Source organism: Anopheles stephensi, chromosome 3 (genome assembly GCF_013141755.1).
Source record: "Anopheles stephensi strain Indian chromosome 3, UCI_ANSTEP_V1.0, whole genome shotgun sequence".
NCBI classification, from domain to species: Eukaryota; Metazoa; Arthropoda; class Insecta; order Diptera; family Culicidae; genus Anopheles; species Anopheles stephensi.
Window position 1 is genome coordinate 48,295,879 of NC_050203.1, and position 17,856 is coordinate 48,313,734.

The window sequence follows — 17,856 nt, forward strand, 5'->3', positions numbered from 1 at the left end:
CTTCCGCGGTATGATCACCCAGCACGCAGTCGGGCGTGTGTTGCGCCGCGCGGTACAGCACAAAAATCATCATCTGCAACTCTCGTGTCGAACCACGAACGATTCAACAAGCTTGAAAGCATGCTGCCTGGGGTAAACCGTGCTAAAGCTCCGTATGTTACGTGGCTCCAATGCGCGAGAAACGCCAAACCCTCCCCCCCAAAACACGACCAATGCCTTGGCTGCGGGAAAGCATATGCTTCAACATAAACATTCCAGCGTATCGTGTTCCACTACGTCGGTTGCCGCACGGTACGGCTATGAATGGAGCACAGTGGGAGGCAAAAGCATGAAACCCCTGTCACGAACACCACGACGCGAACGTGCACACGGCCACGATACTAAAGGTGTGTTTTGAATGTAACTAACACTGGCATAAAATCGTGCTTTGCTAGTCGTTGGTAGCATTTGCCACCAGCTGATGTCAAACAATTATTGTTTGGTTGGGTGTTTTTAAAGTACATACCTTCCACTAATTAATTTATATTTAGTATTAAAATATTTAGAATCAGGTTACTAACATAAAGCGATTAGTATTAAAAAAAACACAACTTAAAAATATTATGAAATTTTATCTGCAACATAGAACGAATTGAATTGCAGGTTTCAATGCACAGTCGAATATTCGTAGAATGTACCACAGCTATCATGTAAAGCTCATAGACACGATTCCTGCTTTCAGACCATGTGTACGCTTCTAAAAACAATTATACACTCGACAAAACAATTCAGCTTGCACTAGACATCGCAAAGACCGAATTGCAGTCACTAATAAAAGAATGAACGAAACTTTAATCGCCAACATTCAAGTTCGTGAAAAGAGGCACGTCACGAAACTGGCGGCCAAAACGTGATATAAAGCCATCGGAAACTCGAGAACTCTATACATCACGTGTGCGTTTTACGGAAGCAACCACGGTTGATCTTTTTGATTTAACGTACAAAACCGTCAATTACTAATCCCAGCAGCATTACGTATATGCGTTACATAGGTACACTTAAAAACATTATTAAAGTAAGCTTCAGTTTTGCTTAAATTTTTAAGCCTTTCAATCAGTTATATTAAAAGCGATAAAAGTTTTTACCATTCTTTACCATTAACTTGCTTTTGATTTCCCACGTAGCATCTTAACTCACCTGAAAAGAGAACAAAGAAAAATAGATTAGCTTTTCATTCTAACAAAGGTAATAGTTTGTTGGAAAAAAACTTGATGAACTTAATTCAAAAACACTCCAAACCTTTCTTTCCTTACACAGACTACACAAAATTCCTTTTGCCCTTTGCTTTACTTTACACTAGCAAATTCATGTGATAGAGCCGAACCAGCTATTCCCTAAGCAGCTGTTCAACTAATTCCCTTTGATGGAGTGATAATTCCAGAATCCAAACATAGCATTCACGTTGGATAGTGTTATGTTTCGAATGCTTACATTTAGCACTTCGCACACTCACTACGATCGAGTGCGCTCCCACTGCCCATTCCTCTGCCCCGTGAAAATAAGCGACAATGACACGTTTGTCACGTTGCTGCTGTAGGTTCTTCTTGGTTCTGAATCCCACCAGTTCGCCACGACGTTGGGTGAAACGAAAATACCACCTAAATATTGCCACAACAGCGCATATAGGCAAAACCAGAGAAACGTGACATTTCCGAGTCGCACAGTGTCTAGGGATGGTTGAAGTCTAGCAAACAAGCAAGCTAGATGTGACATGTGTCAACCAAGTGCAGAAAAACCGAATGAAAGCTTAGCTATTTTTAATTTACTATCGCCAAAGGCACGCGAAAGTTGGCTAGCTGTAGGCACGAATTAGGGGCTAACACCATAGCCCCTGCTGTAGTATATCTCAAAGGAAAGCTGTCGTGCCTTGGAAATGTATCCTTACCGTATACCTGACCCGTTTTCATTGATTGAAATACTGCAACAAACTGACACAAAATATTAAAGAGTTATTACAAAAGAATCTCTTAAAGCTAAACATATAATTCGGTAGTCAACTGTAACATCAACATAGGTCGATTATTGTAGAACTATTGATTTCAGATCAATTATCAACCCTCATAGCAAACTTTAGATTGTATTAGTTGCGGTTTTGATCATTGAGCATTGCTGTATACAAGCAGCATGACTTGAATAAAGAGTCCAGCAAGAAACTATGTTGGGGCGGTCCTGTGGCAGTAGCGATAACGGTGCCGGTCTTCAAACGACAAGAACGGGGTTCAATTCCCATCTGGACCGCCTCCAAGTAAGCAAGACTGACTATCCAGCTACGGGTAAAATCAAGTCACAGAAAGCCAGAAATCGCAAGCTGCGTTTGAAGCGGCAGGAGGAGAGTAAGTAAACAACCATGCTAGGACTTGCGCATCTACTTGTTACTTGCCCTTTTGCGGTGACGATGTTCACAATAATGAAAGATTTTTCGAAGTTATTGTTGCAGAACGACAATAGCACAGAATTTTTGCATGACATAACTAGTTTTCGGGACACTTTATTGAACTGTAGCTGGATGTCCCGTATCAATAAAACTAGCGAGAAAACGCTCCAGACGGTATACCAATCTTGACGATCCGGACAATCTCAGGATCATGCAAGATTATTAGGTCGCGGATAAAATAAACTCAAGGAAACCAGAAATAGAAGATCATGATCTGTAGACGTTGTACTGCCAAAGAAAAGGACGGACACTAAACTTTCTTCGACTGTTTAAAAAAATTGCAGCTCACAATTTTATTAACCCTTAGTATAAAAAACATTAAAATCATTTGTAATAATTTAATATAGGAACAAATCATTATAAGAATCGAACCTGACGCATTTTTCATTACTTTCCTATAAAAAGATCGATGGAACAAATTTCCTGCAAGTATATAGGACCTATCGGTCTTCTATTAACTTTCCGTACAAGCTTACCTCGCCGCTCCGATCATGCAAAATAGGCGGTTCGCATTTTTAAAGATTATTGATTACTTCGTCTAAACCAGACCAGACCATTGAAAGCGACAAACCACGCAGGGAGAGAGCGAATTTCTCGGAAGAAAGTGGCTCCGTATAGTGGTCGTCCGCTTTACTTGTGGGTCAAAGAAATAATGCAAATAACACAGTTCAAGTCCAGCCCCTCATTTAAATAACAGATCAAAACGATTATTAAACACGCTTAGCCACGCTGATAAAATTCCCCGATCGAAGAAAGTAGGTGCTGTTAACGGCGCTATCCGGTAGGTAATTTTTATTACCATCACATCACGATCTATTTTGTATCGAGTTTCGTCCTTGTAGTGCTAATCTCTGAAGCTATCTAATGTATTGAGGAAGTTGCAGTGTTGTAATATTTCGCGAGGACAGTAAGACGCAAAAATTAAACTTGAGCTTTGATTAATAAACATGGATTAGATAGCTTTTCAATTCTGTTAACTTTAAAGTACATGTAGAGTAAATCAATTAATAAAAAACAATCCAAATAGCTAACGAATTTAAAACTGTTTACGCTCAAATAGCTAACCCGTGGACAAAAATTGCCTATTCCAATTATAGCAATTACAGAGTCAAATTATAGTGGGAACAATCTAGATAGGATTCGATATCCGTTCCTGCCATGTGAAATACCGACTCCAGCTGCTCTATAACCGAATCGATCCTCCAGGTAAACCGATTATAGAATTTTAGACTTGAATCTACCAAAACTTTGAATGAAAACAAACAACCCCAGAGCAACGCTTAGGGGATTCTTCGAACAGCACTTTATTTTTAGTATGTATCGATCGTTGCTTAGGGAAATTAGCATCCACAGTGAAAAGCCTGATGCGTTAAACGCACCAAGGAAAGATAGCCATGTACTGGACGATATAGATCGCTTTCCTGCCTCCACATCAAATTCTATATTAATCGAAAGGGGTTTGAAGTTGCTGATAGATGGAAGGTATATGAACCCAAGGATAATGCCTGTTTCCAGGTCACTTATCGCCAAATGAAGTGAAGTAAAAATTCTCACAGTGGATGAATCATTAAACATATCTATATTCCATGTAACATAAAATAAGACGGTAAATAACATAAATTTAACTATAATGCCATTTTTTGGTCCTGACTCACAATTCCCTTTAGTTACTTTAGCCGACAGAAAACTGACCACAACTGCCTTAGCAATCGATGTAAAACTACCACAAACAAAAAGTCCTTGGGGAGCAGAAAAACACTTTTTCTCAACTAACGATAATGGAAACCCCGTGGCGTGTAAGTTGCCATCGGTCGATTTATTTTGCCTCCGACGTATGAACGTGCAGAGTAAATATACAACAAAACTCAACCCAAACGTCAACACCAGACCCTGCCTGTTACGGCCGCGACCAGAGGAAAACAGAAGACGACTGCTTCCTGCCACCACGACCACACCACACGTCCAGGGACATAATCCAATAAAAAAGTTATTCATATTCGTAATTTTCTAACGTCCGCACGATGCCAATGCGTGCAAATACGTTCCTGGCGCAGCATTCCGGAATTCCGGTAATAAAACGTAATTCTTTGCCAGCTCTTCGTATACTATTTCACCACCGCTAAGAGCGCTTGTATTTACGTGATTCTGTACGCTCCCCGTCTGGTAAATAATATTTAAAAGTCGATAAAAATACTCCATCCCCTTATGGCATAAATTTGAACCGGTTTGCCTATTGTAAACCGTCACGCATCGATTTCATAAGTCTACTTCTGTTCTCAGAGAATGGAAACTGAACTAAAACAAATTAAAATTTCCTTTTCCATTAAACTCTGCCAACGTACCATCGACATCCGGCATCCAGCATTGTGTGCCTTCGTCCTGCGACAACTGTCCACATCGGTCTGCGGTTGCGATGTACGAGCCGAGGAGAAAAACGTGGTACACACTCCTTTCCCACTCACGGTCGGATGCTGACGTTTGCTTCCACCAGTACTTTGGTTATTATTACTATTGGTATGAATGTTGCTACTAGTGTTGCTGTGCCCGTGAATCATCAGCTTGGATGACTCATGATGCTGGTATTTCGCTTCGTCTACCTTAGCCACTATTCGATTCCGGTTGCAATCGGTGGTCGGCGATCGGATCGATGATGACGAAGAAGATGGTGCGGAAAGGACATGGTTGATATTGTGACGAATGTCATTTCCATTCCCATCTCCATCGTAGCTGATTGCATCGGTATCGATGCACTGCTGGCTACAGCGAGAGGAACTTGTACTGCCATCGTTGCAAGATGCGGGTGAGGTTGTTGCAATCCCAGAGGCATTTTGGAGAACCATCGCAAATCCACTGGGCGATGGACACTCCTCAGCCTTGTGGACTGTCTTCCAACGGCGAAATATCGTAAACGACAGAATGTACTTAAAGAAGTTGATCCTTTTCTTCTTCACACCTGCCTTGCACCGCTGCACGCGATTATCAATGGTGGCCCCTATTGATTATTCTGGCTCAGCGTTGATTGACTTTTTTTTACCGAGCAATGGCAAACCACTGACACCACACTGTTGTCTTGTTGTTTGTATCTTCTCTTAATTATATACTCTACAGTAATAATAACTGGTAGACACACTCGGTATACCGCACCACAATGGACATATGTTTTCGATGTTACAAATTGCTCCCCTGCGAGACAGTATTAACCGAGTGTGGAACACGAACAATTTATCGACTCTCAACATAACATGAGTATCGTATAAAGCGTCCCGTCGTCCGTAGGGAAAACTGTTTCGCGAAATAATAGACACACACGCACACACGAAACAAATACACACATTAAGCAGCGACGTATCACCGCTCCCGAATGGGTAGAAGACACGATTTTCCCAAAACGAAATGAAAATTAAATGGGAAACTTTCACTTTTCCAAACTGGCCAAAATCACGGAAGGGCAATTTTCATCGCTTCGTACTGCGAAACTGCGAGCCCTGCGAGCACACTCTTGCCACTGCTAAAGGACGTCTGATTTGAACGTGTCGCGGAGCCAGAACCTTTTGGCAGCTTTCGCTTCTGCCGGATACGAGGACAGTTGGAAACCATAACATACCGACGAAGCCATCCGAGCTAACGAAAGGATGACATTGCCATTCGGGTGCCCAAAGGGAGAGACAACCTCTTATGCTTTCGAGCAGTATTCGAGCAGCTTTTCCGAACGAGAACCAAATCTGAATGAAATTTGCTCGCGTTTTCACACGTCGTGAGAGAAAAAAGAGTGAGAAACCGAAACAAATCGAGAGCGCGAGCGAGCGGAAATAAAGGAAACAGTCGGAATATTCTTCAAAGGATGCGCGTACGCCTAGTACGCCAACAAAGATGCCAAAAACGCCGGCATTACTAACAACATTGAAGCGTCGTAGAATGTTCTTTTGTACATTTGGAAATTTTGCACGCACAATGTTGCAAAGTAAACATAAGGAAAAACTATGGTTTACGTTCACTTGATGGACAAAAACTAAATTTGATAAGAAAAAAACTCAAACATTTACCTAATTTAGGCCATAGAATTGTTCTGACTGCAGCAAATAGCCCTTCTTTTACGAAAAGCCCCACTACGCTATGCTACATTATGCCAGAAGAATTTTAATGAGGAATCAAGATTTATTTCTTCCTCAAAAAACCCCATTTACTGATTGGAGAATGGGTGCTTTGCAGATAATGGATAGGATTCAAATCTGCGTCTTTACTTAAGAACTTAACTCGATTAACCCAACTAAGAAAACAAATGTGAAGTCATTTGCCGTCTTGCCAAGCTTATGGTTATGAGTGATAGCATAAACATAAAAAAATCAAGTTTTTGTTTGGCTCTAATTAATTTAGTCTGCCAGCAGTTTTTTTACATACACGACTAATCACTTACTGAAGTTGAGTAAGAGGTTATGCGTAGGTTCTTTCAAGGAAGGAAATGTCTCTGAACTAAAATGTGCATCCCCAGCCTTGTGACTCGTATTCAAACGAAAAATAGTCAGGCCTCTCCTGTAGAAAAAGCTGGGAAGCATATGCATTTTCTTGCATGCGGCATATAAATACAATCAGAAGGATGTGCGCTTATGTTAATTCATAAACAACATATTCCAGTGGTGGGAATCACTGGTGCCATTCCAAACGATAAACCGATCGTTCGAACAATACACAGTTGTTATGTTTTCAAGGATTTTTGCCTTTTTGTATATATTCGGCTGCATTCCAACTCCATTAACAAAACTTTGTTATGCTCCTGGTTGGACACATGCCATCTGGAGCAAAAGCCGAGTTCATGAAGTTGTGGAACATTCAATATGGCAGATTTCATTACGGGTAGAAAATCAGGAAACGGCAATGCAGGAAATTTAAAACAAAGCAAATATATTGCCCTGCAACTCATGCATTCCTCTCCCTCCCCCCCGTAGTATGTCAACCCTTACGCACATTATGTTGTGCCATTCGTTTCATTTTAAATATGTAAGTTCAGAAAGCTAACCAACCGATGGCCATTATGCGTGTTCACTTCCGCCTGGATAATGGAAGCTGTCAGCCCTAATCTAGGAAGCAATATTTCATCGATTATCTGCGCGATATTACATCTGAGAGCCAGAAAACTAGAAGAAGGAGCAACAACAACAAAAAAACGTCAATCGATATTTACAAAGTACTAAGCCTGAATATGAATAATATGTTACGCTGTCGAGCAGTGTTCCATTTCCAATAATTTTAACGTTAGATTGAATTTATCAATCTCACGCCTGCCATGTCATGCCATGCCGCTAGTACAGGTTTTCGCACCAAATTTTATGAACTCAACGCATTCTGGCGTTCCATATAGATAACCCCATTTTTGAACGATCCTTTTCGAACATCGTTTATACAAAAATCGATACCTTGCCAGCCAGTATCGTGTGTCGGTGTCAGTACCGGTATCCTGGATGCGAAAATTTAATTACTTTTCATCCAATCGACAGAGGATAATCGTGCAAACGCGGTACTGTCAGCAATTTGTTAAGGCTTAGGTTGTCCGGATTTTAGGTTGAGCCGCTTCAACTCTGCCCAAAAAATAACACACCTGAAAAGGGTAAAAATGTTCATTCCAATTACATCGTCTCACTTCGCCATAAAGCTACCGGATCTGTTTGTTCCGGTTCCCATATTGGGAGAAAGGTGTAAAACAAAAAAGTTTGTGTCACGCATTTTGAACCTTTTCTGTTGTTTTGAAACTGTAAGGCAACATTGTTGTTTTGGCAGTAAATTTGCCATAAACCATGTGTTTGCAAAACTGAGATTCGATGAAATAGATAAATCAGAATGGTTAGATTTCAATAATTCTTATGAAAATTTAATTTATTAAAATTATGAATTATCCTTTTTAAAGGCCTCTTTCATATTATATATCGAGCCATAATTAATAGTCTTGAGATATGAGTTGAATAAAAGGCTTTTACAAACAATTTCAGCTGTTAAAAATAAAAACATTAAAAAAAAACTCTCCTCCAAAACATCTCCAAAATGAACATGCAATCTTTTTCCACACCGTTCATATTAAAACATTATTGCACGTCTGATTTGCAAAAACATTGTACTGCTTGCCTGAAAAACATGTTTAGCAGCTTTAAATGCACCGACAACCTGCTGTCCTATGTAGAAAAGTAAGCCGTTAATGAAGAGGAAATAATCTACACTAGCTTTTGAGGTCATTCAACTTTTCCCAGGCCACCTTACACCTCCCACTTACCAACCACAATCCCCAATGTGGCAGTGTTTCTAAAGTAAAAGTATATGAGAAAAAAACAGAGTTTTCAAAAGAAACTGTGCTGCGAAGGCTAGCCAGGCCTTTCTCGCCGATGAAAATCCGCCCTCAAAGCTTAATTGTTTCGTCAATGGTTTTCTGGGATATGACAGCCCATCTCTTGTCGTTTGCTACATCGATCTAAATCATGAACAAATTACTATATTTCTCCCACAACTACTTTCTTCAGCCGCGCCTTTGGTGCTATCATGATGGATGTTGCGTTTTTTTCTGTCCAGTATTAAAACTAGAATATGCATGAAAAATATGATATTAAGATGTTTTCAAATAATCTAATTTCCATGTATAGCATGTATTTCCAGCATATAATAATAAAAATCGGAACGGACCGATGGCCAAGGAGTTAGGGGCTCCGATCGTCACACGGATATCACGACCGGATATCGAACTCCATCCGGATAGCCTCTCTGTACGTAGGATTAACTATCCAGCCACGGGTTACAATCGCGAACAAAACAATAAGACTAACTAAATAAATAAATTTTAATGAAAAATACCTGGCCGATACACTTATGCCCTCCCTTTCCCTAGCTCTCTTCATACATTTTACAAGACAGTTTTAAGTTTGTTGTGCCAACGAAGGAGAAGGTAAAGAATATTTTTTATAAATTTAGCTCTCTAACCTCACTTTTACCTTTGAACAAAATCAGGCGGTTTTATTGTGTAACACATCAGTGTAATTCAATATAAGTGTTTCGTAGTTCACAAATAATGGCAACAGTATATTACCTTCCACCAATTATAGTCCAGGATATTGACATATAATGGGCAATTTTCCGTAGTACGGATAGAAAAAGTAAATTATAAACATATTGCTTATGCTAATGTTGGAAGAGGATTCAAACATCATATAACCGTTCACAACACTTGAGCATCAATGGGAATAGGATAAAACAATATAATGCAACCCAAAACACAAACAGTGCTTGCATCCAACAAAATTATGTACAACAATCGCTTTTGCTGCGATAAAATACCGTAAACCCGGAGAAGAATCTTACATTGCCGTCGAACCCATCTTTCCTCTTTTCCCGCTGGTTTGTAGGCCACTTGATGCTGCCATCTTTTGCCTATCACCGATTACATTTTCCTGCTACTTCCACATTTGGGCCAAGTTCCTCAACGTTAGAAACCGGCCAGGCACCGCTACCGGCTACCGATCACGAAGTCTAACAGCAAAACATCAGAAGGAGAGGGAAAAAAACACAGCAAAACGAACTCGATACCTGTTTTTCCGGCTGCTGGTGGTGCTGATTAACGGTGAACTCATCCGTTGCCGATTCGATGCCACTTGCCGCGGACCATGAGGTGGAAGCAGAACCTGCCGACAATGGCCGTTCGGGGGTGCAAGAGGATTGATGGTAAGCGGCCAGCAACGCTTCCTGGGTCTCGGCGCAGACGCCAACACCTGATACGGAACTGATCTGCCAATCGTGGACAATCGTTTCGTCGACCATCGTCAACGCATGCGACGTCATTTCCGAATCGGCGGTGGTCGTTGTGGTGGCCGGATCATAAGACACAGGTGTCCTCATCAGAGAGGACATCGGATAGTTGCAGGTGTCACGGCTCGAGTACACCATTGTGGACCAAGTTGAGAGGCGAAAGAGCGCGAATGTACACAACCCACAAACAAGAAGCAATTAGCAGTCGCAATCACACATATCACAATCGGCAAAGACTGTATGTGGTCCTTTGATTGACGGACGTGCACTCTATCAGTCGTGATACTACCACCACTACCAGCAACGGCATGCCCAAGGGGCAATTGCGATAATTTCACTAACAATCGTGGCTATCTCACAGCACACCAACACTGTCAGGCACATATCACCGATAAATGAATCTGCAATTGCAAAACAGAATAACTTCACATGATTCATGCAACTGTATAACTCATCTAAATATGATTTTCACTGTAAATGCACTTTTAATAGCAACGACGACACCAACAACAACATGCACTACAGTAAATGAGTCACCTCACAGTTACCAAAATTGCAGAAGGGATTAATCAAAACAACCAATCAAATTTGGTTATTACACTTAATAGACACATATAAAATGGCGACTGACTGTGGGCACTGACTCACATTCAGGGAAAAAGGGTCTAACGACGCTTAACGACGAATTATGCACAGCTATTTGTGTCACACAACAGGTTCCATGCCATTTGAGCGGGCGACTCAAGTTTCAGCTTCGTTAAACCCAATCCGGATTTGTTTTTCACGATGGAAACCACCGAAAAGCCGGCGATTAGCGGAAAAAGAAAGCACATGAGCAGCCACGAATCTTAAACCAACCGCCGACTGGTCTCTGGACGCTGCGAACCGCACAACCGTGTGCTTCCGACGAGAGCAAGATACTGAACGCGAATGGCTGAGAGACGGCGCGGGCCTAAGGCTGCCTCAAGAGCCGATTATTGCGCCCAAGAGCTGCGCGTACCTATGCTTTGTGGCAGTGCGCACGAAGGAAGGCAGAGGCGTCGTCAGGGGTACTGCTGCTGCTTGCATAGTCAGCCAGATTGTGGCAGGTTGCTCGCGGGATGAAACCCACTTCCTCTGCTGGATTCGTGAGTTTGTGGGAGAAATTAGCTCCGTCATTTACGTTCTCTTCCTGACCACCGCGCGCAGCTTTGGTTTGGAGGAGGGAATGGAATCTCAAGATTGTTGCTGCTGCTCTGAGGTGCGTTGTGTTTGTGTCGCCCCTGGGAACGCTACGCATTCGGGGAAAGGAAGGTGCTACAGCATATGAACCCGTCCGTCGAATGAACGCATACAGAAAAGAGAAAAGAATCAATGGGACGCGCAGGTATAGCAGGCATTCCGACCTGTCACAATAAGTAAGTCAACGGTACGGACTGCCGCAAACGGATCCACTTCCTTCTACGCGCACAGTGCGCGGTCGGTTGTTGATCTGGGCATCATCTGCGCACTGCTGTTGCCCACCAACAATTCTCGCAATGAGCGTGTTTTCAGCCGATGTCTTCCACTAGTGGGTAAAGATGGAACAGAAGGCTGGAAATGTAGCAGCAACTCAGCCCAAGCCAATGTCCGACCTACTTTTGACGTTCAAATAATGGAGACCCGTTTGTTTGTCGCCATTGTTTCAGAGCTTTAAACATTTCTACCACGCAAAAATGTATAGAACTCTTAAATAATAGCTGTAATAAGTACCAACTTTATGAATGTAAGATGTTAAAGACATTTTTTTTAGATTGTTCATGCAACAAAGCGTGGATTGAGTTGTTTTATGCCTTTTAAACAACATGCAGCAATTGATGCTTGGCAAAATCAATTATGCACAATGACCATCAATTATCTGAGGTATAACATCATGCTCAATCAGTATAGCTTGATTTAACAAAAATATAAAATATAATCAAAATTATTCCCTTCTGGTAACTATTGTACGTTGATTAGTTTGAATTAGAAATTAGAAATATCAACAGTAATAAATCATAACGATCGTTTCGGTTTGGCTTTCAGAAAAGTTATATTAGAAACCCATTTCCAAGCATTCTCTCGAGTTCTATGGAACAATCTTGAAAAACTTCTCCCCTTCTTTCCCACATTCTCCTTTTTCGATTAGCTATGCGTTGCGCGATCAATGTTGGAAATGGCATAATGTATCCAAAAATCGTCGATTGTTGACTTCAGTCGCACTCCAATTCGACATAAGCATTACGCACATTAGGATAAGTGCATCTATTTATCCCTGAAACAGTCTGCATCAGTTTTGAAGTATTAAGCACTTTTCATTATACTCACACACTCGACGTAACCACTTAAAATCTTTCAACACAACGATCGTTGTGCAAAGATGAAGGCTAACCTAGATTCGAAGTAGCAGGGCTTGCTAAACCTGATCATTTTTTTTAAAGCCGGTTACCCGATATGGATTTGGAGTGGATAGAGCAGAGTAGCATGAGCCATTATCACATGTCTTGTCGGCTGTTTGGGCCATTCTGTACAGCATTAACATATTCTAAAAATAGCAATAATATCACCGGGCTAGGCTTTTTCGCTGTTCAGAGGAGGAAGTGTCTCCCAGCTAATGCGAATTGCATTTTATTTGTAAATTAGTTCCAAGCACTATGGCCAGACCCGTTCTCTATGAACGCAAAAAAATGGAAAAAGATCATGTAACGAAGAGCGGTTGGACATGAATATTCATTGAACCTTAACATGGCTCTCTATTATGCATATCGAATCCTTTTAAAGAAGCAAGACGGCATGCAAATTTTTCTGCACAATGCACCAGATAGATAGAAAACGCATGTCGCAGGAGGGAAAGTTGTTGCCAGACAACAAATAGAAGAATTATCATTTCCGAACTGTTCTGGCGAAACTGTTGTGCGAAACTCCGTACAAAGCACCTCACTGTTCCTTCGCTTGCCTATAGTACGTCGGGAAACTCATTATCATTATCATGACTGTTCATAATTGTTCAGAAACAAAAAATGGTTCCCCCCACCTGTGTGTAGTTCCCCAACCGCCAACAACACTCCGTTTAGAAACGAGCGTGCGACCCCAGACCAATGAAACTCTGCCGTGCAAAGCTATCGAATAAGTCGCACGCAATCATGCACCCACACTGTGCGCCTACTGTCCGTCCTTCATTAACGTTGAGAACCCGTCTTTTACGCACAGGTGAAACGTACAAGCATTGTTTTGCACGAAGCAACTACACTTTTGGTGCGAAGCTTTCTAGGTCTGAACGATACTTTTGCTTTCATTCAAACCTCATAGAAAACAACCATTTTGGGATGGATGTCATGCTCCTGCATTGCAACAGCGATGCTACATCGAAGCAATGGTTGTTCTGGGAATTTTGTACACCTCCAAAAATGCTGCTTAACTATGCTGCGAAAGATCACAAGTATCGTAAGGCGTCAGCCATACTGCTCAAATGGCCACTGATAGATTGTTTTTGCCTCCTCCCGAAAAAAAACCATTCACTCAACATGCATCCGGTGAATGGAAATGTACCAATGAGTCGCCCGAAACAAAGCTTAGATATTGCTTTTTGTTTACAGCAAGCAAGAACGACCATGAGAGTTGACGAAATGTGCTGCAGAGCAATAAGTGAGTATTGTGCCAATTCTCTTTGAATCATACCGAGCGTCCCGCAAACAAACGATATAAACGCTAAAGGACGTTTGTGTTGAACTACCTATCATATGCGAGCTGCTACTAACATTACTGTCGGTTTTTAATGTCGGTCAAAAATTCGAATTCCATGGCTCAATCTAGCTAGCGACATAGATAAGCGAAAGCACATAAAGTTCGTTCATCAAAACTAGAAGGTGCCAAACATACTAATCTAATTTCTTATCGATATATAAACCCGGATGAAACATTTTGAACACAACAACGGTCAAAATTTACTGCCTACAGAACACACCTGATACGAACTTGTGACTTGCATATCGGTTCATTGGCCGTATCGAACGGAATTCGATGATTCATTCCATTCAAACGTAGCACAAGCAATGCGCGTTCCCAACTTCCCGTACCTACCGTGCCTATTTAAAGGCTATATTAGTGAATTTTCCTAAACAAAGATTTTTAGGCAAATTACAATTGGAATAAACTTTTGAAAACTCAAGTTTTAAGAAGTGTGTGAGCTAAACAACATCAACCTAAATTGCGAATTAAATTGACAGCATTACCAATATACTAAGCGATCCTTTACGTTACCTAGTACGATACTTCTACTGCTATCAGATATTTTAAGAATATTGTCTTTAAAAGCTTTTAACCTCTTATTTGGCTCTACCAACCTCGAGAGTTCTTGGCCAGCCACAGCCAAAAACTGGATGGACAGTCCTGCGTAAGGGTAACCGTTCCGGACGGGATTCGATCCAGAACCGCCCGGAATATTTACATAGATACTTTTATTACAAATGATAAAAAGCATCATTGTATAATCTTTAAGTTGCCTTTAAGTTCTCATTTAAGTTGGCTCCTGTTCCCGTAACTAGAATAGATCATGCCTTTCACAGCAGTTCCGCTATTTTTAGCGATTGCCGTAATCACAGCGAGCAAGCACTGTTGACCAACCCGTACTGGAGCAATACTGAAAAGACGTAAAACATGAGTCTCATTCTCGTTAATGCGATTTTCATCGTCGAAAGCGCTGTGCTGCGATGCATTAACAACGTGCCGCAAATGACAAAGAATGCGCATTCGGTCAGGCGCTAATGATATGAAACGTATTCGTTTGCCGTTGGCGATACGTTTGGACTCGAATCGACGTCACATCAGCAGATGGGAATGACGCACCGTGAGCATGATCGATACGAATGGAAGATTTGTCTCATCCTTCCGCACGGTCTGCTACCGTCAGCGATGCGAGTGTGTGTGTGAACCGCAGCGTGAGAAGCATTTCGGTCAAGGTCGTTGTCCGGAGAAGATAAATGTCCTGCAACGTCCATCTGCAATGTCCCATTCGTACTCGTGGCATACAATAATCTGCCGTACAGCCAGCGATCTCGCTTGTGTTGTAGAGATGCTGCACCCCAACAGGTGACTGACTGTTTGCTTCGCGCACTAAAATTGGTATCAAGAGCATAAGTTTGGCATGTTTTAAGATATGTGGACACCTACCTCGTTGAAAGCCATGGCTTGTCGTTGTCGTTGTTGCTGCTTCCTCACGATGCGAGTGTGTTGAACGTAATGTTGACGGCCGCAGGATCTATGCAAAGGATAGCACCGGTCTTACAGCTGCAGCAGATTGGCACGCTCGCAGGACGATGCGCTGAGCACAACTTCTCGTGTCTGCATCCGCTCCGTACGTCGAACCACATGCACTGACATACACAAACACGTACACACGCACGCACGACGTGAATCCACACGTCTCACTTCTCGCGCACCGTTTTCCGTTGCCTTCACCGGACAATGTGTGTTTGTAAATACACTGATGGCCTCTCCCTACGGATGCGCAAAATAAGCGACGGTGCGCTTTGTTTTCTCTTGTATTTTTGCCACCACACGACGATGTTGTGCTTTCCTGGGTTACGCCGCGGCCGGGTGGCGTGCAGCAGTGAATCAACGTACAAACGTGGAGGACATTCGCGCTTAGTCCTACGCAGTGAACGCTCGGAACCGGACGTTTGTTTGGTTTGATTGTGCTGACGAAACGGAACCAACGGTGCAACAAATGCGCGCCACTCGGGAAAGCTGCACGCAAATGGAAGGCAACAGAAATGGTTTTTACAACAAAACTTTACAAAAGCAAAAGCAAAAAAGAGACAACTTTTAAACGCGGCCAAAGGCTGGCTACTGTAAGCACTCGCCTTGCGCCGTTGCTGCCAAATGGCGAAAATAACTGGTGTGTGACCAATTAAGTGTGACGTTCTCTTCTTGCACCGGGGCTGCCTTTTACTGGCTCACTTCTCACCTAGAAAAACCGACGAAGAGGTTGCTTTGGTTACTGTTGCTGTGTTTTCTATTCGGGAGGCACCACGACTGCACTAATTGACACGTACGATCGAGCCAGGCAGGCAGTGCCGCGGCGGCTTGGCTTTTCGGCTCGCTTCACCAAGGTCGACTTCGATAAGCGGTGTGGCCAGCCACACTATTTTACTAAATCCAATTGTGGACAGCTATTTCCTTTTGCTATTATTATTATTACGTAACGTTTTCCGGTCTGCCGTTCCGTTTGCGATGGACTGGCGAGCGGAAGACGTAGATTCCTTCGCGAGACACCAATCATACGACACCACTGCTCGATGGGAATGTGTACGGTAATGAAGCTGGTCGGAAATAGAACCGAAACATTTTGCAAGCCGTTTGCCGAAGATTCACCGAGGGACACTTTGATGTGGAATACGGGGTGTGATGTTCACGGAGCAAGAGCGATTCCAGTCGCATGAGAAGCGTTTAGCAAAACAAAATTTCTACAGACAATCGTCTCAATTGGACAACTGCGAAGGAAAACGAACATTCCACTACAGCTAGCGTTCATCGGCGAGCGACAGTTTTGGGCAGGTCTTTCCGGATGAATGTTACTTCAGCCACAGAGTTTCAGTGCTTTCGGCGTATTGAATGGGCCGATGGGAAAAAGCAATAACAAAACGATTACCCTAAGATAGAAACACTGATCGCGTTGCATCACCGACGACGACGACGACAAGACGGTGCTGCTGCCACGGCGAAGCTTTTTTTTCTGTAGCTGGATGCTGTCCGGGGTAAGCAGACTGTTTGCTTCACGTTTCTCCGACGACCACGGTAACGAGTGGCCACGATTCTCACTGCGTACTGCTGCTGCTGCTACTTTGCTTTATCTGTCTCTGGTCGGAATAAATTTCTACACTAAAACTGACTAAAACGCGACACGGCTGACCCAGACGGCGGTGGCGGTAGAGCAGTGGCGCAGAACATTCCGACAACGTAGGTACGATTTTCGCTTCACACCACGCGTGAACGTGGTTCTCCCACGGGTATGTGCACCTTTAGCTGGTTTGCGCAACTGTTTACCAGCACTTTACAACACTAGAGCTAAGAGGTTTCGTGGGTAGCGGCCGCAGATTCCTACCAACATGCAAAAATCGCGACACACAGCAACGCGCATTTACCGTTCGTTTGCTTAAGCTGCACGTTCCATTGCCATCGTTTGCCGTTTGCGCGGATGTTATGCGGATATCGTATGATTCATTTTGTCACGTTAAGCTACCGAAAGAATATCGAAACTAATAGACAAAAACTGTTCTGTTTTCATTAAAGTGCCTTATTGAATTTTAGCACTTTTCGTCGCGAGACGAACCGTGTTGACACTAGTTTCGTTAAATCAAAACGTACGGCGTTGACGTTTCGGGTTCGTTCAAAGATGGATGCGTTTGACGTTAGTTTCGTTCAAGCGTCAAGTTTGAATTGTACCCAAATAACAAATGGACGTCGCTGGTGCTGCAATAAATATGAAAAATAAAATTATTTTATACGATTGCCGATATCAACGTAATCGGCAATCATCACGGGAAATTTTAATTGAGCTTTGCCGGTTGTGCAGGAATAAGAAAGGCTATTATTAAGTATGCAATTAT

At 42.5% G+C, this 17,856-nt stretch overlaps 1 protein-coding gene across 4 annotated transcripts in view; it reads right to left on the reverse strand.

Moving 5' to 3' along the window:
• LOC118512641 (germinal center kinase 1) overlaps nt 1–17,594 on the reverse strand; it is a 43,331-nt gene extending 25,737 nt beyond the window's left edge. The window contains exons 1-2 of one of the 4 annotated variants that reach the window (XM_036057351.1): nt 17,392–17,594; nt 15,419–15,994 (exon numbers count right to left, since the gene is read on the reverse strand). In XM_036057351.1, coding sequence (XP_035913244.1) covers nt 15,419–15,433 — 15 coding nt within the window. In that variant the 5' untranslated portion in view covers nt 15,434–15,994; nt 17,392–17,594. Of the gene's footprint in view, nt 1–4,815; nt 6,053–10,033; nt 10,654–11,110; nt 11,152–15,418; nt 15,995–16,898 lie in introns of those variants that run through there. The other 3 variants (XM_036057352.1, XM_036057350.1, XM_036057349.1) reach the window with 3 other exon arrangements.
• Between the last annotated feature and the right edge of the window lie 262 nt (nt 17,595–17,856).